The sequence below is a fragment of the Orcinus orca genome, chromosome 5 (assembly GCF_937001465.1).
Source record: "Orcinus orca chromosome 5, mOrcOrc1.1, whole genome shotgun sequence".
NCBI classification, from domain to species: domain Eukaryota; kingdom Metazoa; phylum Chordata; class Mammalia; order Artiodactyla; family Delphinidae; genus Orcinus; species Orcinus orca.
The window spans coordinates 102,988,482-103,006,448 of record NC_064563.1 but is presented as its reverse complement, the minus strand read 5'-3'; the positions used below and the strand labels follow the sequence as shown (position 1 = coordinate 103,006,448).

General features: G+C 43.3%; 1 protein-coding gene across 20 annotated transcripts in view; it reads left to right on the top strand.

The window, feature by feature from the left end:
- Positions 1 to 17,967, top strand: part of ST3GAL6 (ST3 beta-galactoside alpha-2,3-sialyltransferase 6) — a 110,189-nt gene that overhangs the window by 76,814 nt on the left and 15,408 nt on the right. For 19 of the 20 annotated variants that reach the window (XM_049710049.1, XM_049710058.1, XM_049710067.1 and 16 more), the window contains 3 exons: positions 12,070 to 12,165; positions 15,126 to 15,312; positions 15,418 to 15,555. In XM_049710049.1, the coding sequence (XP_049566006.1) occupies positions 12,070 to 12,165; positions 15,126 to 15,312; positions 15,418 to 15,555 (421 nt within the window). The remainder of the gene's footprint in view (positions 1 to 12,069; positions 12,166 to 15,125; positions 15,313 to 15,417; positions 15,556 to 17,967) is intronic. The other variant, XM_049710052.1, reaches the window with a different exon arrangement.

The window sequence follows — 17,967 nt, the reverse complement described above, 5'->3', positions numbered from 1 at the left end:
GAACAGTCTGTCCTTCTCTGGCAGAGGACCTGGACCGCCCTTAGTCGGGGAGTCCTCCCTGAGCCCTCACTGTGGATCCGGGAGCTGTGGCCCTCGTGTACCAGGAGGAAGCCTTTCTGGCCGAGGCTTGCTCACTCTCTGTAGGGGTCTGTAGGTCAGAGAGGAGGGGCTCAGGTAGAGAGAGGTGAGAACCTCCTTTTCAAGTCCCTTCCCCCTTTGGCTGTTCTCTTTGTCCCTCCCACAAAGGTTCAGACATTTTCTTGTTGTTTCAAATCTGAATCCTTTACTTATCTCATTTAGCATGCATGATGCCCTTGGTTGGGATAGATTTTACTGTGAATGGGAAAACTCCAAATATCGGTTGCATTTGCAAGATACAACTTTTCCTCTTTCTTACAATTGTCATGTAAATGAAGCCTGCGGTTAAGCAATCTCAGGCCAGTTTAGCAGCTGTTAATCATCAGAGACCAAGGCTTCTCTATTGTGACTCTGTTATTCTTCCTTATGGTCCAATCTGATGGCTGGACTTCACCAGTCATATGTACATTCTGGCCAGCAGGGAGGATGAAGGGGGAAGGGCATGCCCCCAGCCATTAAGACTTGCCTCCTTCTTTAAGGATATTTCCCAGAAATTACATATAACACTTTATTACAGCCAGTGATGTGCTGGAGCCTGTTGGTACCAACTTGTGAGAGCTGCCGCTCTTCCCAGGTCCGTGTTCAGTGCCATCCAGGTAGAAGCTTGAAATTAGCCGTGGTGGGAATATATTTATACCATGGAAATTGGCAAACACTGCAAACTAGGGCTTCCCCATCACTCCCCTCTCTCCCAAAGAGGACTGATTGTTAAAAATTTTCTAGCAACCACCAATTCTATCCCATTGGCTAGGGGTATAATCACAAGGCCTTTCTGGAAGGTGGACTGGAAAATGTAGCCTCTATTCCATGTGGCTGTGCACCCACCTTAGAGAGAGAGAGAGAGAGAGAGAGAGACCTATTTTAAGAGACAAATGAAACATAGTTATTGAGGGGCAAGTAGCAGTCTTTGCCAGTGTTGTCCACCATTTCCTGTTTCTGTGCCTGGAAATATTCAAGATTCTAAAGTCAGTTACGTAACACTATACCAACCTAGCTTGGTGCTAGAAGCAGCCAACTGTGGTTTCTCTCTTGAAGATGAAAGCTGTTGAACCATATTGGGGTTGCAGATCGTTTTGAAGCGGGGTTTCTTATGAGGTCTTCTTTATGCCACCTTGGTAGGTGAGTAAAGTAACTCAGTGAGGCAGGGAGAGCCTTTTTCTACAGTCACTACCATGCAGAACTTGGGCCAGAGATAAAGAGGGAAGGGAACAGGAGTGTGCGTGTCTGGCCGTAACTGTGTGGCAGAGCCCAGGAATTTTAAGAATTCCATGCTGCTGCTTTGCTCTACCTCCCCTCTTCCCTCTATCCTGCCCCCCCCCCAAATCTGTTCTTTTTCAAAGTTTTTGGTCACTTAGTAATAATCGTAATAATTTGCCTCCCTTCTTGTAATCACATCTGTTAGAAAAAGTATTTTCATTATAGAAAGTTGCCTTTCGCCCTAATTTTGTGATAGGAGTTCTCAATTTTCCCTGTGAAAAGATGAGAACACATGATAGGCCATTTACATACCCCATTGTATTTTATTATGTTATTTATCTTTTTGGTATGTAGTTTTAATAGAGGGTTAATCTTGGGCTTTTTCTTTTATATTCTTTCTGAGTTTCTCTCCTGACCAATGGTACAGCAGGTTGGGATGGGGTGAATATTGAGGCTGCTAAACTGTTCCCTAAAGAATCCCAGTTACCTCACCTCACCTGTTCCTGCTCAGTTGTGTGGACTGAGGGCCAGACCCAAAAGCACTGTAAAGTCACAGAGAGGGTCAGAGGCAGGAAGGATGGAGATTGTTAGTCCAATCCCCTCATTTTAAAGATGAGAGGACTGAGGTCCATAGAGGTTAAGAGTTCTCCAGACTTCCACTCTTCTCCAGTTACTCCCTTTGCATTTAACCAGCAGCGCAAAGACAGAAGACTCCACAATTAAATGTCTTAGACTGAGTGTCATCTGAAGAGGTAAGGGGAAGAGGATTCCGGAACTGTGAATTCTTTTGGGTATATTCTTTAGGATTTCCAGGGCTATAAATCGCCCACCCACCCCCATTATGTAATGTGGCTTCTGCCTTTATCCTTAACCTCAAACCATTTTTAATACTTTTACAGGGCTAAACTAAAACATCTCCAGGGTACATGTGTAAATTCACCAAAACAGATGTACGTTAAATAGGGTTTTTCGTCTGTTTTTTGTGGGTTTTTTTTTTGCCTCTTAAAGATAAATGATCTGGATAGAATCTCCTCTGGATAGATACCGGCAAATTACAGAGAAGGCCAACTGGCATATTTACTACGCATGATCATCAGGATGAGAGTTGAGAAAAGGAAATTTTTTCAGTACTAAGCCAGAGGATCCTAAGTATGGGAAAAAGAAAAAGTCTCAAAGAAATGTTGACAAATCATTTTTTTTCTTGTTAGGGTGAAATTCACACCACATAAAATGAACCGTTTGAAAGAGAACAATTCAGTGGCACTTAGTACATTCACAGTATTGTGCAACCACCACCTCTAGCTAGTTCCAAAAAGACAAACCATTTAAAAACAATGATTAATCTTTTCGTGTTTTCTTTTCCATGTTCCTCCTTTTATGGGAACGCTCAAACTAGCTGTCTGACCAGAACTTCGGCAGCAGGGGAGCGATGCTAAGGGTAGAAAAGGATAGCTTAGAAAAGTTTGTTTTTATTCTTTTGTCGGGGAGAGGGGAGGGCAGGTGGTGGGCATGGGCCATCTGAAATAGAGGGGCGGTACTGGTGAAAAGTTGCTAGAGTCAGCAGGTCAGGCGTAACTGCTCTGGGACCTTGGGCAAGTTTCGGAGTTTCTGAACCTTGGTTTTACAAAAGAGGAGGTGGATCTGTATATGCACATTATACCAATGTCAGCTTTACTAGTTAATAAAGTTAAGTTAATAAATTAAGTCAGTGTAATCACTGGAAGAAACTGGGTGAAGGTTACACAGGACTTCTCAGTACTATTTTTGCAACTTCCCGTGAATCTAGAATTATTTCAAAATAGAAAGCTTAAATTGAAAACATGGGCTTCCCTGGTGGCGCAGTGGTTGAGAGTCCGCCTGCCAATGCAGGGGACACGGGTTCGTGCCCCAGTCCGGGAAGATCCCACATGCCGCGGAGCGGCTGGGCCCGTGAGCCATGCCTGCTGAGCCTGCGCGTCTGGAGCCTGTGCTCTGCAACGGGAGAGGCCACAACAGTGAGAGGCCCGTGTACCGCAAAAAAAAAAAAAAAAACAAAAAAAACGAAAACATATGACCACGTGAAACTTGTGCACGAATGTTCATAGCAGCATCATTCATAATAGCCCCAGAGTGGAAACAACCAAAAGTCCAGCAACTGCTCAATGGATAAATTAAATGCATATCCATACAATGGAATGTAATTCAGCCGTACAAAGCAACGCAGTACTGATTCCTGCTGGGGCATGAGTGAATCTTGAAAACATTTTTTTTTTTTTTTTTTTTTTTTTTGCGGTATGCGGGCCTCTCACTGTTGTGGCCTCTCCCGTTGCGGAGCACAGGCTCCGGACGCGCAGGCTCAGCGGCCATGGCTCACGGGCCCAGCCGTTCCGCGGCATGTGGGATCTACCCGGACCGGGGCACGAAGCCGTGTCCCCTGCATCGGCAGGCGGACTCTCAACCACCGCGCCACCAGGGAAGCCCTTGAAAACATTTTGCTCAGTGAAAGCAGTCAGTCACAGATTACATATTGTATGACTCCATTTATATGAAATGGCCAGGATAGACAAATCTATAGACATAGAAAGTGGATTAGTTGTGCCACAGACAGGGGTTGGGATGGGGGTGGAAATGGAGAGTGACTGCCCCTGGCTGTGGGGTGTCGTCGTCGGGTGATGAAAACGTTCTGGATTGGATAATGGTGGTTGTGGCGCAGCTTTGCGAATATGCTAAAACCTGCTGAATTTTATTATTTAAATGGATGAATTTTAGGGTGTGTGAATTATATTTCAATTTCAAAAAACGCTTTCATAAAGGAGGGGGGATGGTTGAGGTACCCTCTAGATTCCTTTCTAGCCACTTTGTTCAGAGGGCACCATGATGCCACACCTGGAACAAACGGTTTGGAGTGACACACCTCTAGTTCTCTTGCCATCGTTTCCCTACGCGGTCGCTCTTGATTTCTCAGGACTCGGTTCCTTGTTAATCTCCAAAGCACAGCTCACACAACTGTGGCCATGCTTTTTTATAAACTTCACTAGTGATCGAGGATATTTTACGGGAATTGCATCACAAAGAATACCTACACTGTGCCCATGTTGTGAGAGCCTGACCCTTCCTGGCTGTGTGTGGAGCTCTGTAGCACCAGCTTGCACGCTGGTCCTGGAGACTGCTGCTTTCTCTTCAGTGGGAGCACATCCTCCCACAGCCGGAGCAGCGAAATCCTGGGTCACAAAGTCTCTGCTCTCGCTTAAAATACAGGAACCAGCTTTCCTCCCGCAGCCATCGCCATCGCGTTCCGCAAGCACGCCAGATTCTGTGAAGAGTGCTTGATTCCTGCAGAGGTGGTTATAGAGTAACTAAGCCTAAATATCTTACTTAACGGAAGCACCTGTGTTAAGTCAGTTGCTTGCTAAGTGGATGGGGATTTGTGAAGGCTGCCTAGTTGCTCACCCAGGCAGAATCCATTATGTCAGCAGTGGCCGAGACAGGTTACATCGGCAGCCAGCCAGGGTGGTAGCATGGTCTTTGACAACTTAAGACGTCAGCAGTGTATTTATTAAAAAGAGCCCAAGCTCTGTAAGGGATATCAGTGTCTGCATCACTGCTCTGGCCATCCTCCTGCTTTGCAGTTTCTTTACATGGCAGCATTTTCAGCCAGAAGGAGGACTTGAGGGTGAGGGGAGGTTGTGATTCTGCATCAACAAAGTAGTCATTTGTGGCAGAGAGGAACACATACGTGTTCTGTAGCAACTGCTGTGGTCAGATGTTGGATAGAAAGAGATACAGAAACCGTGGTACACATGCCGGAGGAACTGACAGATGGCTCTGTGCGACATAGGTTAACAACATTTGAGACCTCAGTGATTCCCTTACTTCATAAAAGGGCATGCTGAGATCCAAGAGATTAGGTCATGAGGCTCCCAGAGGTGCTGAGTAGGGGAGCCACAGCTAGCAGTGGGATCTCCACCCCACTCCAGTGCACAGGGTTTTAGGATCTCTGGGCTGCAAGGAGCACTATTCCTAACTAAGCGTGATTTGAACTAAGTGGATGGTTATTATCTCCCATATCACATAGATGTGTGGATTCAGATGTATAGAATCAGGTTTGTGGATCTAGCTCACAGGGCGGGCCACGTATGGCTGCACAGACTGGATTGCACAAACCGCGGGAGTGCCGACGTACTGGGTACCACCTGCACGTCTGTATGGATTGGCTCCAGTTATGGGATTGAATTAGTGGCTCAGGAATGTCGGGGCAGCTTCCTCGCGGCTCTCTCTGGCTTTCCCTCTTAGGTGCAAGATGACTACAGCCGCCCTAACCTTGTTATCGCATGTCAGTATCCAAGCAGAAAGGATGGGTAGATAAAATCAGTGTTCTGCTCAAGCCATTCTCTTCCTGGGGGTAAAATCTTTTCCAGGGCATTTAACAGACTTCCCTAATATTTTATTGCCCAGGGATGGTTCATGTGACCACATCTAAACCAACCATTGGCACAGGAATATACTCACCACTGTTAGGCTTGTGAAAGCAGGGCTCTGCCAGCAAAGGTACAAGGGGTAATGGGTGTTGGGAATATGACCAGTGGGATCTGCCACAGATTGCTACATTGAAGATGGAGTGATACGTTTTAATGTATACACTATGCTGCTGAAAGGAGTCATACAGTATTTAGAAAAGAAGACAGATCACAGATCACTGGAAGTGGGCAGTTCACGTTTACTTTCTCTGTATTGATGGTGTTGATGTTTCACGCTGCACAGGCTAGTAACTCTTCTGGATCTGCCTGACTTGACGAGAAACATGGCTTTCACCTAGGGGAAGTGTAACCTCTTGCCATCACTATTTCAGCAGCTTTCCAGATTTTCCATTAACAGGTTCAGGCACTCTGGAATGATCTTGTTTTCTGGGTGAGCAATTTGAGGCACATGGATTTCCCTACCTGTTTCCAGAGTGGAGGCAGGAAGAACGGCTACCTGTTTCTCCAGCTACAAAGTCACACTTAAGGTGACAACCAAATCAGTTTCTAAAATGCACAACCTGTGAATCAGGACGTTTTAGATTGGAGGATGCAGAAATATAAATATATTTATAAATAAAATATAAATACATATAAAATTTTAGATTAGAGGATGCAGAAATATAATATTCTTGCCCATTAGGGATTCACAATTCACTGCAGCTGATTGTGAATGAAAGTTGTGTTCATTAAATATCTTGAAGTTATACAGTCACCCAAAGGACACTGGAAGTTATTGATTCACACTAAGGAAACAGGGGAAGCCAGGAGCCCAGGCCAGGTGGATGAAGCCAAGGAGAGGATGAATCGCTCCTTTGGTAATATGGGGGTACCTGCTGTGGAGGGAGGGAAGCAGTGAATTGCAAGGTATGTGGTTCAGACCGTGGATCTGTTCCATTTCACATATTCCAGCATCACGGGGGCACTGTGAATACCAGCTGCAGAGAAGATGTGATTGCCTAAGAGTAGTCTTAGGCACACCCCTTGAGGAGTTTCTGGTGTCATTTATGATATTCAGAAAAATGTGTGGATCTTTGCAATATCCTTGCCAAGAGGAAAAGTAAAATTTCATTGACGAGATTTCCTTTTAAAGACATCGGCACACTTTTTCTGTGGTGAAGGGCCCTCCCCTTTCCACCTGCCCCCTACAAAGCTGACAGAGAAAAAAACAGAAAGGGACATTTTAAAAATGCGGTGACCATGGAACTGTAGTGTCTTTGGAACTGGAGTTCTCTTGGGTGAGGCAGTGTCCATATGATTTCTTTTCATTTCTCCCAAGCAGGCGGAGGCTGAGTAGAAGGAATGACCCTCTCTCTGTAACCAATCCTTGGGGCTCCTGTGAAACAGATCTGCTTGCACCCTTAACTCCCCCTTTTCTTTTGGCTGGAAGGCTTGTTAGGGTTTGTGAGAGGAGGTTCAGGACCTTGAGTCTGAGAGGGGACCAGGGATGTGACCTGAGTATGACGGACGGTACCTTCTTGTATTGCGATGACCTTTTGGCCACATGTGATCTGGGGCTTGATTATCAACTGTAATCCCGCCCGATACAGATAACACTGAGGGAAACTTCTGGCTGAGTGTTCATGCCACTGGCTGTGTCTGGGACTGAGCTGAGTTCCCTCGTTCTGGGCTCAACTGCAGAGATTAGGCCTTGGGGCAGGAGTCCTTTGTTGAGGTTCCAAGATAAGAACTCTGGGGACACACAGTGGTGGCCTGTGCTCCTGGCCCCGCCCCGGCATGTTCGGTGGTATTGGAGTCAGGCAAGCCTGGTTCAGGCTGGGGACCCCAGTCCGGGATGGTTGCTGGAAGGGGAGTGGCCTCCAGCCTTCTTTGAAGGGAGAGGGTTAGTCTACATGCCATAAATTATAGATACTCCTCCTTCACTTCCACACAGGGGACCTCCCAGGAACAGAGCTGTTATTTCCATCCTGTCCATTCCTAGCCACTCCCTCCCTGGTGCCCAGCCTCACTTAGCGTCCTGGCAGGGAGACGGGGCAGCATCTGGAGGTTCAGCCTCTGATTTTGCATTAAACTGGCTGTGAGGTCATGGAAGGAGGAACCACACAAGCTGTGTGTGCGGGAGTTGCTCCCTGCTGTACAGCTCTCATGGGCTAGGTCTGCTCAGGAGGATGGCCGCAGACCCAGAGAGAAAAGCGTTTTGAAGTTGACCAGCACCCCCATCTTCTCCGTGCCACCTGGCTGCAGAGCACCGTGGACAGAGTAGCTTCCTGGAATTGGGATTTATGTCAAACTTGTATATAAGAGCACCTAGAAATGTTCCTTTCATAGTTAAAGACAAGCAGATTTAGGAAAGAAACTTCTCTAGAACACATTGTGACATGTCCATCATAGGAGGTCTGGGGGTACAGACTCAAGGAGGGCCTGTTGGGTGGTTGCCCCCCGGCCCCCATCAGTACCATCTGTGAAACCCTGGATCTTCTTGTTTTTGTAACAAAGTAGACACTGATTATGCATGACTTTTTAATATTTGGGAGCTGAAAGTCTCAAAACATTAAAAAAGTGTTTTTAAAAAGTTTAAGGTGTGGGGCTTCCCTTGTGGTGCAGTGGTTGAGAGTCCGCCTGCCGATGCAGGGGACACGGGTTTGTGCCCCGGTCCGGGAGGATCCCACATGCCGTGGAGCGGCTGGGCCCGTGAGCCACGGCCGCTGAGCCTGCGCATCCGGAGCCTGTGCTCCGCAACGGGAGAGGCCACAACAGTCAGAGGTCCGCGTACCGCAAAAAAAAAAAAAAAAGTTTAAAACATCAAGCAAATAGATGAACTAAACAAATTCTAAATAAAAAAGGGAAATTTACATGTGTAGGAATGTGTATCTTGTCTCTCCTTAACCTGACAGGACCAACTCCTGGCTCCTTTCAGTAGTTCCTGTATTGCTGTGTTCTCTACGTTTAAATATTCTACAGCATTTGTGCAATTTTGCTACTGATTAATTTCCTAAGAGCCTTACGGTCTGGAGTTCATCTGGTCTGCTGATTTCATGGTTCTTAGAGAAACAGTTTTTTCCTCATACTTCCATGTCATGAGGGCCTTGCAAGGACAATCTCAACAGCCTTCTCCTCTGTAGTTTTCTCCCCGAGAGGAGAAGGACATGATCTGTTCTGTCATTTCTCCAGGCATGGCCGAGTGGTGGTGAGAGCTTGGAGTTGGATGGGCCAGGCCATTTTTTAAAAATTAATTTTTATTGGAGTATAGTTGATTTATAATGTTGTGTTAGTTTCAGGTGTACAGCAAAGTGAATCAGTTATATATAGACATATATCCACTCTTTTTTAGATTCTTTTCCCATATAGGTCATTACAGAGTATTGAGTAGAGTTCCCTGTGCTGTACAGTAGGTTCTTATTAGTTATCTATTTTATATGTAGTAGTATGTATATGTCAATCCCAATCTCCCAATTTATCCCTTCCCTGTCCCTCTCCCCCTTGGTAACCATAAGTTTGTTTTCTACAGCTGTAACTCTTTTTCTGTGTTATAAATAGGTTCATTTGTACCACTTTTTTAGATTCCACATATAAGTGATATCATATGATATCTTTGTCTTTCTCTGTCTGACTTACTTTACTCAGTATGACAATCTCTAGGTCCATCATGTTGCTGCAAATGGCATCATTTCATTCTTTTCTATGGCTGAGTAATATTCCATTGTGTGTGTGTGTGTGTGTGTGTGTGTGTGTGTAGCACGTCGTCTTTATCCATTCCTCCATTGATGGTTGCTTCCATGTCCTGGCTATTGTAAATAGTGCTGCAGTTAACACTGGGGTACATGCATCTTTTTGAATTTTGATTTTCTCCGGATATATGCCCAGGAGTGGGATTGCTGGATCACATGGTAGCTCTGTTTTTAGTTTTTTAAGGAACGTCCATACTGTTCTCCATAGTGGCTGCACCAATTCACATTCCCACCAACAGTGTAGGAGGCTTTCCTTTCCTCCACACCCTCTCCAGCATTTATTGTTTGTAGATGTTTTGGTGATGGCCCTTCTGACCGGTGTGAGGTGATACCTCATTGTAGTTTTGACTGGCATTTCTCTAATAATTAGCAACGTTGAGCATCTTTTCACGTGCCTCTTGGCCATCTGCATGTCTTCTTTGGAGAAATGTCTATTTAGATCTTCTGCTCATTTGATTGGGTTGTTTGTTTTTTTGATATTGAGATGCATGAGCTGTTTATTTTGGAGATTAATCCCTTGTCGGTTGCTTCATTTGCAAATATTTTCTCCCATTCTGTGGGTTGTCTTTTTGTTTTGTTTACGGTTTCCTTTGCTGTGCAAAAGCTTTTAAGTTTAATTACGTCCCATTTGTTTATTTTTGTTTTTATTTTCATTACTCTAGGAGGTGAATCAAAAAAAGGTCTTCCTGCGATTTGTGTCAGAGAATGTTCTGCCTGTTTTCCTCTAAGAGTTTTACAGTATCTGGTCTTACACTTAGGTCTTTAATCCATTTTGAGTTTATTTTTGTATATGGTGTTACAGAATGTTCTGATTTCATTGTTTCACATGTAGCTGTCCAGTTTTCCCAGCACCACTTATTGAAGAGGCTGTCTTTTCTCCATTGTATATCGTTGCCTGCTTTGTCATAGATTAGGTGACCATAGGTGCATGGGTTTATCTCTGGACTTTCTATCCTGTTCCACTGACCTATATTTCTTTTTTTGTGCCAGTACCATACTGTTTTGATTACTGTAACTTCGTAGTATAGTTTGAAGTCAGGGAGCCTGATACCTCCAGCTCTGTTTTTCTTTCTCAAGATTGCTCTGGCTATTTGGGGTCTTTTGTGTTTTCATATAAATTGTAAAATTTTTTGTTCTAATTCTGTGGAAAATGCTATTGATAATTTGATAGGGATTGCATTGAATCTGTAGATTGCTTTGGGTAGTATAGTCATTTTCACATTATTGATTCTTCCAGTCCAAGAACATGGTATATCCCTCCATCTGTTTCTGTCATCTTTGATTTCTTTCATCAGTGTCTTATAGTTTTCTGAGTACATACAGGTTTTTTGCCTCCTTAGGTAGGTTTATTCCTAGGTATTATATTCTTTTCTTTTGCAATGGTAAATGGGATTGTTTCCTTAATTTCTCTTTTGGATCTTTCATTGTTACTGTATAGGAATGCAAGAGATTTCTGTGTGGTAATTTTGTGTGCTGCAACTTTACCAAATTTATTGATGGGCTCTAGTAGTTTTCTGGTAGCGTCTTTAGGATTTTCTATGTATGGTATCACGTCATCTGCAAACAGGGACAGTTTTACTTCTTCTTTCCAATTTGGATTCCTTTTACCTCTTTTTCTTCTCTGATTGCTGTGGCTAGGACTTCCAAAACTATGTTGAATAAAAGTGGTGAGAGTGGACATCCTTGTCTTGATCCTGGTCTTAGAGGAAATGCTTTCAGTTTTTCACCCTTGAGAAGGATGTTTGCTGTGGGTTTGTCATATATGGCTTTTATTATGTTGAGGGCCAGGCCACGTTGGATGAGAGCTGAACAGTAGATAATCCACTGGCCTAGGCTGATTCTGGCCAGCAATGGGAAGTCCCACTTCATGTCCTACTTTAAAGCTCTTTGCCAGGAACACACAGTAAACTTTTCATTTGTATTGGTTAAGCTCCAAGAACCAGTACCCGTTTGGGGAATTGAAATGAGCACGGGCAGGTACAAGGAAGCTGCACTTTGCCAACCAGATTCTATTCTGTCTGTCTCCAAACTTATAAGACGCAGCAGTAACCCAGAGCTGGAATCTCAGGGGAATGGGTAATGCTGATGGAAGATACATACACATCTAATACGAAACACACTTGTATCAATATTAACATGCAGAATCCTATACTGAGGGGTATTTTTGTAGTCCAATCCTAATTTTACCTCTTTGGAGTATGACTTTGAAATGTCACCTAACAGTTTTTTGCATCTCTTTCTTCATTTGTAAAATTGGAATATCAGGCTTACTCATCTCAGTGGGTGGTTATGAGAATCAAATGAGGGGATGTATATGAACTGATATGCATTAATAGTTGCTAATGATGATATACTTCCTATGGAATGTTATTTCTTGAATCTTATATCTTTCTAATATATCCCTAGACCTGTAAGTTACAACTGGTTCTTTTTCTACTTGTGCAACAAGTGAAATCTTGTATTGGGTTCCTCAGAGTATGAATGGGTTCTTGGAATCACCCAGTTTTGTAAAAGATGGCTCAATCTCTCTCTTGTCATTTGCCCAACAGTGTGCCATGTAAAAAATGTGTGGTGGTTGGTAATGGTGGAGTTTTGAAGAATAAGACGTTAGGAGAAAAGATTGACTCCTATGATGTAATAATAAGGTAAATATATCTTCTACTTGCTAACCTGGAATTGTTTCAAAAGAGTATAGTTTCCTGCTTTAATACCGCTGTGTTTTAAAAGGAAGTAGAGTCGCTGTAGTATGTTTAAGTACATTACACATTACTCGAGTTGTTGGCTGGAGTAGGCCTAGATTTCAGGTCATTTATTTAGCAAATATTTATGAAATCCCCTTAATATGCCAGGCACAGTTCTAGGGGGATATAGCAGTGAAAAAGAATAATATTCTTGCTCCCCGTGGAGCTTACATTCTAATGAGGGGAAGAAAACAGTAATTAAAGAAATGTAGTAATAAATGCCATGCAAACAATTAAAACATGTGTGATAGAGAATGACTGAGTGGCTGTTTTTGAATTGATGACTGTTTTGAAGGGGAGACATCTCAACTGGACCTAAGACCACACAGTACCGGCCGTATGAAGACTAGGGAATACAGACAGAGAGGATGTTTACTGCAGGTCTCCAGGAGGGTATGATGCTAGGTTTAAGAGCAGCAGCAAGAAAACCAGTGAGGTTGGAGGGCAGCAGGCTGAGGAGGTGGTGCAATTGGCAGCCGAAGAGGTAGGTAAGGAGCAGGCTGTGTAGGACTTTGTAAACTACGATTAGAGCTTGCGTTTTATGTTAACAGAAAACTTTTGAAAATTGTTAAGCAAGAGAGCAACTCTATCTGGTTATGTCTTTAAAATACCCTGGTGATGGCATGGACAATGAAACAGGAAGGACAAGCTGTGGAAACAAAGAGGCCAGTTAGGTTGCTGCATTTGGGTAGAGAATGGTGGCTTGCAACAGGATTGTCATGGTGTGGAAGGAGATAAGGGGCTAGACTGAGGCATGTTTTAGAGGTAAAGTTATCAGGATGTTCTGATGCATTAGATGTGAGCAGAGATGGGAATAAAGGAATGCAGGATACCTCCTCCTAGGTTTTCAGCTTAAGAGATTGGCTGGATAGTGGTACCATTCATTGAATTGGGGAGGACTAGGGTAGGAACAGGTTTAGAGGAGAATCAAGATTATTGTTTGAACATACCAGGTTTGATATGCTTACTAGATTTGCAGTGGGTAAGTCAAAGTAGGCAGTTAGATAAACAGGTTAAAATCTTCATTGCGAACAGCCTGTAAGTTGTACTTAAACCATGGACTGCGTGAGATTTCCCAGGGAGAGACAGAGAAGAGGGCCCAGGACTGAGCTTTGAAGTAGTCAAAACTTAAAGGTTGAGCAAAGAAAAAGGAGTTAAAGAGTTGGAGAGGATCTACCAGTGAGGTAGGAAGAAAGACAGGAGAAGGTGATCACAAAAGCCAAGAGAGCACAGTGTTTTAAGACAGAGGGAGGTTTCAAGCATGACAAAGGCTGGTGAGAGGTCATGTAAGATAAGGACAGAGTTCACCATTGGACTGGCAAGCTGAAGCTCACTGTTACTCTTGACAGAAGACTTGGAGGCACGGTGCGGGGGAGAAGCCCAAGTGGGGTGGTTTGAGGAGAGAATGACAGGTGAGAAAGTGGAGAAACCAGTAGAAGCAACTCTTTAGAGAAATTTCACTGTGGAGTTGAGAAATGAGATAGTCGCTGGAGATGATTATGGACTCAAAGGAGATTTTCTGTTTTGTTTCCTTTTATAAAGATAGATTCTAAAGCATATTAGTAAACTGATGGAAATGAATAAGGAGGTTGGTGTGGTAACAAGAGAGGGGATGGGGTCCAAACACCAGTGTGGTTATCTCTGCAGTGGAAGGGAAAGCTGGGATTGTGGTTACAGCTACCAAGTCCCGTAGATGTAATGGTGGGGAAATGCGGACATTTTGAGTTCTGTTTTCTCATTGAAAGGGTGAAGTCAGGTCATCATCTGGCATAAAGTTTGTGTGTGTTGGGAATGGCTATGAATAGTCTTCTGTAGAGTGGGAAAGCTTCGCGCTGGGCAATGCATTAGGATGACCTGGCAGTGCTTGGGCATTTTGCTGGGTTACAAGCTGAGGGTTTCTGCATAACGTGGTCACCTTATTTTCTGTGGATTATTCACTTTGAGGAAGCTGTGAAAATTTATCCACAAAACAATGTTGAAGCACTCACAAATTTCTTTATAATTGTCTAAAATCTGGTCACCTAGAACCACACCAGGCCCTTGTGGGAAAATGCCATTAAAGACATTATGAAAGTCATTTCAGGTGTTACTAAGGCTGCCTTATATCACAGTCAGTGGCAAAGGGTCAAACAGTATTTATCTCCTAGGGGACAGTGTTTTGGGAACAGTGCATTCCTTTTCATAGCACACCTTCATGGTGTGTGCATAAATAGTATATGTCTAACCTTGGCTTTGAGTATCCACAAACCCAACACTGGATCCTTTGTGGTTCTTTGGTTCACACCAGAGATAGTCATTCATTTGGTTGTGCTTGGGTATAAATATAGCAATTTTATGTTGTTACTTTATTTCAGAGCACAACAATTTTGGTGGGTTTTCAAATCACCTTAACTGTGACTCTTGCCTGTCAGTCACTGAGACACACGTCCACCTGCTACATGATTGTGTAACCCTGGGCAAGTAACCTTCTCTCTATGTACATTGGGGCCCTCATCTACAAACACAAGGGGTTTTGTCTGGATGTCCTGCCACGTCTCTTTTAGCTTGAGTATTCTGTGGTTTTATGTTCCCATTTGTTTCATTTTGTCTTCAATTTTTCTGGAGGTAAGAATGAATTATCAGGTCCCCACAGTTAATTTTCAAACACAAATGAATGTTTCTGCCTTTGATCAAACAGCTGTTTCACGAAAGGGAGTTATTTCCTTGGCTGTTACGTGTGAAAGATTGACGGATTGCCGTGTGGCTTTAGAGCCCTGGCTACACGGCTGACAATGTTTGTCCATCTCTGAAAGCTCTGAGAACTGTGATGGACGTGACCCGTACTGCGCTTGGTCTACATATCTTGTGTGTTTTACTACCCACAGAATGAATAATGGTCCTATTTTAGGACATGAAGAGGAAGTTGGGAGAAGGACTACCTTCCGACTTTTTTATCCAGAATCTGTTTTTTCAGATCCCAATCACAATGATCCTAATACTACGGTGATTCTCACTGCTTTTAAGCCGCTTGATTTAAAGTGGCTGTGGGAATTGTTGACAGGTGGCAAAATAGTAAGTTGGCAAAATTGATCTGGCTTCCAATTACCTTCATTTTTTTTTCATTAAAAAAAAGAGACAACAACAAGTTGTATTTTCTGTTTTCTTACTTTATTTCAGAACACTAATGGTTTTTGGAAGAAACCAGCATTAAATCTGATCTATAAACCGTATCAAATCAGAATATTAGATCCTTTCATTATCAGAACAGCAGCTTATGAACTGCTTCATTTCCCAAAAGTGTTTCCCAAAAATCAGGTATGTATTTTCCTTTGCAGTTTCAAACTAAAGACCTCACTGGGGTGGGACAGAGGGTCCTTGGGGCTCTTGGAAACTGGATGAGAACCACAACTCGTGAGGTGGCTTCACTCATGCCTGGGTTAGTGAAATCACATTATCTTTGGATTTTAGCTTTATGTTTTTCATGTTGCAAGGAAAAGAACCTTAAGTGGGGCGGGGGGGGTTCTGCCATTAATTAATTATTTTTGGCTGTGTTGGGTCTTTGTTGCTGCCCACTTGCTTTCTCTAGTTGCGGCAAGCAGGGGCTACCCCTCCTTGGGGTGCGCGGGCTTCTCATTGTGGTGGCTCCTCTTTGTTGCGGAACACAGGTTCTAGGTGCGTGGGCTTCAGTAGTTGTGGCTTGTGGGCTCAGTAGTTGTGGCACACAGGCTTAGTTGCTCCGCGGCATGTGGGATCTTCCTGAACCAGGGCTCGAACCCGTGTCCCCTGCATTGGCAGGTGGATTCTTAACCACTGCGCCACCAGGGAAGTCCTTAATTCTTTTTAATTATAAGGAATCTCATTGACTCTGACTCTTGCAGTTCTGTTTGTCTACATTCCCTAGGGAAAAAATAGTCTTTAGACCCATACAGTGGCAGGCTATGTTTTTCACTTGAAGCTTGAGTAACTGTGTAATGTGATATCTCAGCTGAAATGAGGCTTTCCCTTTTGTAATTGGGTAAAATCCAAAGAAATAAACACGTATTTTGTGTCTTTTCTTCAGCATGATAAAGAAATTCTAAAATATTACATGCTTAAAATCAAACAGCTTTTACAAAGGAGTGTTTTTTAAAAAAGGAAATCATCCTTTTCTCTTCTCTCCATAACTCAGATTATCTCCCAAGCTTTATTGCCTTTTATATCCTTCTAGACTCTTGTCTATGCATTTACAAACACAAGCACTGGTTTTTTTAAAGTTAATTTTTATTGGAGTATAGTTGCTTTACAATGTGTTAGTTTCTGCTGTACAGCAAAGTGAATCAGTTATACCTATATCCCCTCTTTTTTTGATTTCCTTCCCATTTAGGTCACCACAGAGCACTGAGTAGAGTCCCCTGTGCTATACAATAGGTTCTCATTAGTTATCTATTTTATACATAGTAATTATATATGTCAATCCCAATGTCCCAGTTCATCCCATCCCCCCTTCCCCCCTTGGTATCCATGTTTGTTCTCTACATCTGTGTCTCTGTTTCTGCTTTGGGAGTAAGTTCATCTGTACCATTTTTCTAGATTCCACATATAAGCTGTATTATATGATATTTGTTTTTCTCTTTCTGACTTAACTTTCCTCTGTATGACAGTCTCTAGGTCCATCCATGTCTCTGCAAATAGCACTAGTTCGTTCCTTTTTATGGATGAGTAATAATCCACTGTATATATGTACCACATCTTCTTTATCTATTCCTCTGTTGATGGACATTTAGGTTGCTTCCATGTCCTGGCATTGTAAATAATGCTGCAGTGAACACTGGGGTACACGTATTTTTTTGAATTATGGTTTTCTCCAGGTGTATGCCCAGGAGTGGGATTGCTGGGGCATATGGTAGTTCTATTTTTAATTTTTAAGGAACCTCCCTACTGTTCTCCGTAGTGGCTGTATCAATTTACATTCCCACCAACAGTGCAAGAGGGTTCCCTTTTCTCCACACCCTCTCTAGCATTTATTGTTTGCATAGACTCGTCTATTCATTTACAAACACAAGCACTTTTTGTTTGTTCAGTATAATTGTGATTATACTATAGATACTGTTCTGCTATTTCCCCTCTCCATTTAATTAACCCTTCCCTTATTTACAGACCTTTAGTTTTTTGTGTTTTTTTGTGGTACGCGGGCCTCTCACTGTTGTGGAGCACAGGCTCCGGACGCGCAGGCTTAGCGGCCATGGCTCACGGGCCTAGCCGCTCCGCGGCATGTGGGATCTTCCCAGACCGGGGCACGAACCCGTGTCCCCTGCATCGGCAGGTGGACTCTCAACCACTGCGCCACCAGGGAAGCCCAGACCTTTAGGTTTATATCCAGCTTTTATCCTCTATAGGTAATGTAGAAATGCATGTACTTATAGAGATTTTCTGCACACTTGTGTGATTTCTGTAGGAAGGACATCTGGAAGTGGAATTCCCAAGTCAAAAAGCATAAATAGTTTAAATTTAAACCCTATTTCGTAGTAATTTTGAGGGGAAAGGACAGCTTCTGAATGTATGTTTTGTGACTTTTCAGCTGTTACTTTCCTACGTGAAGTAAGATCAGATTTGTTCCTTGATATTTGTTTTAGGTGGTGCACAGGAAGACCCTGGTCTTACTTAGAGATGATCCTAGAACTAGTTGTAAGTAGACTGAAGTTCTAGTAGGACACAGTGTCCCAGAAGCCAAGGGAGGGACACAGCTGT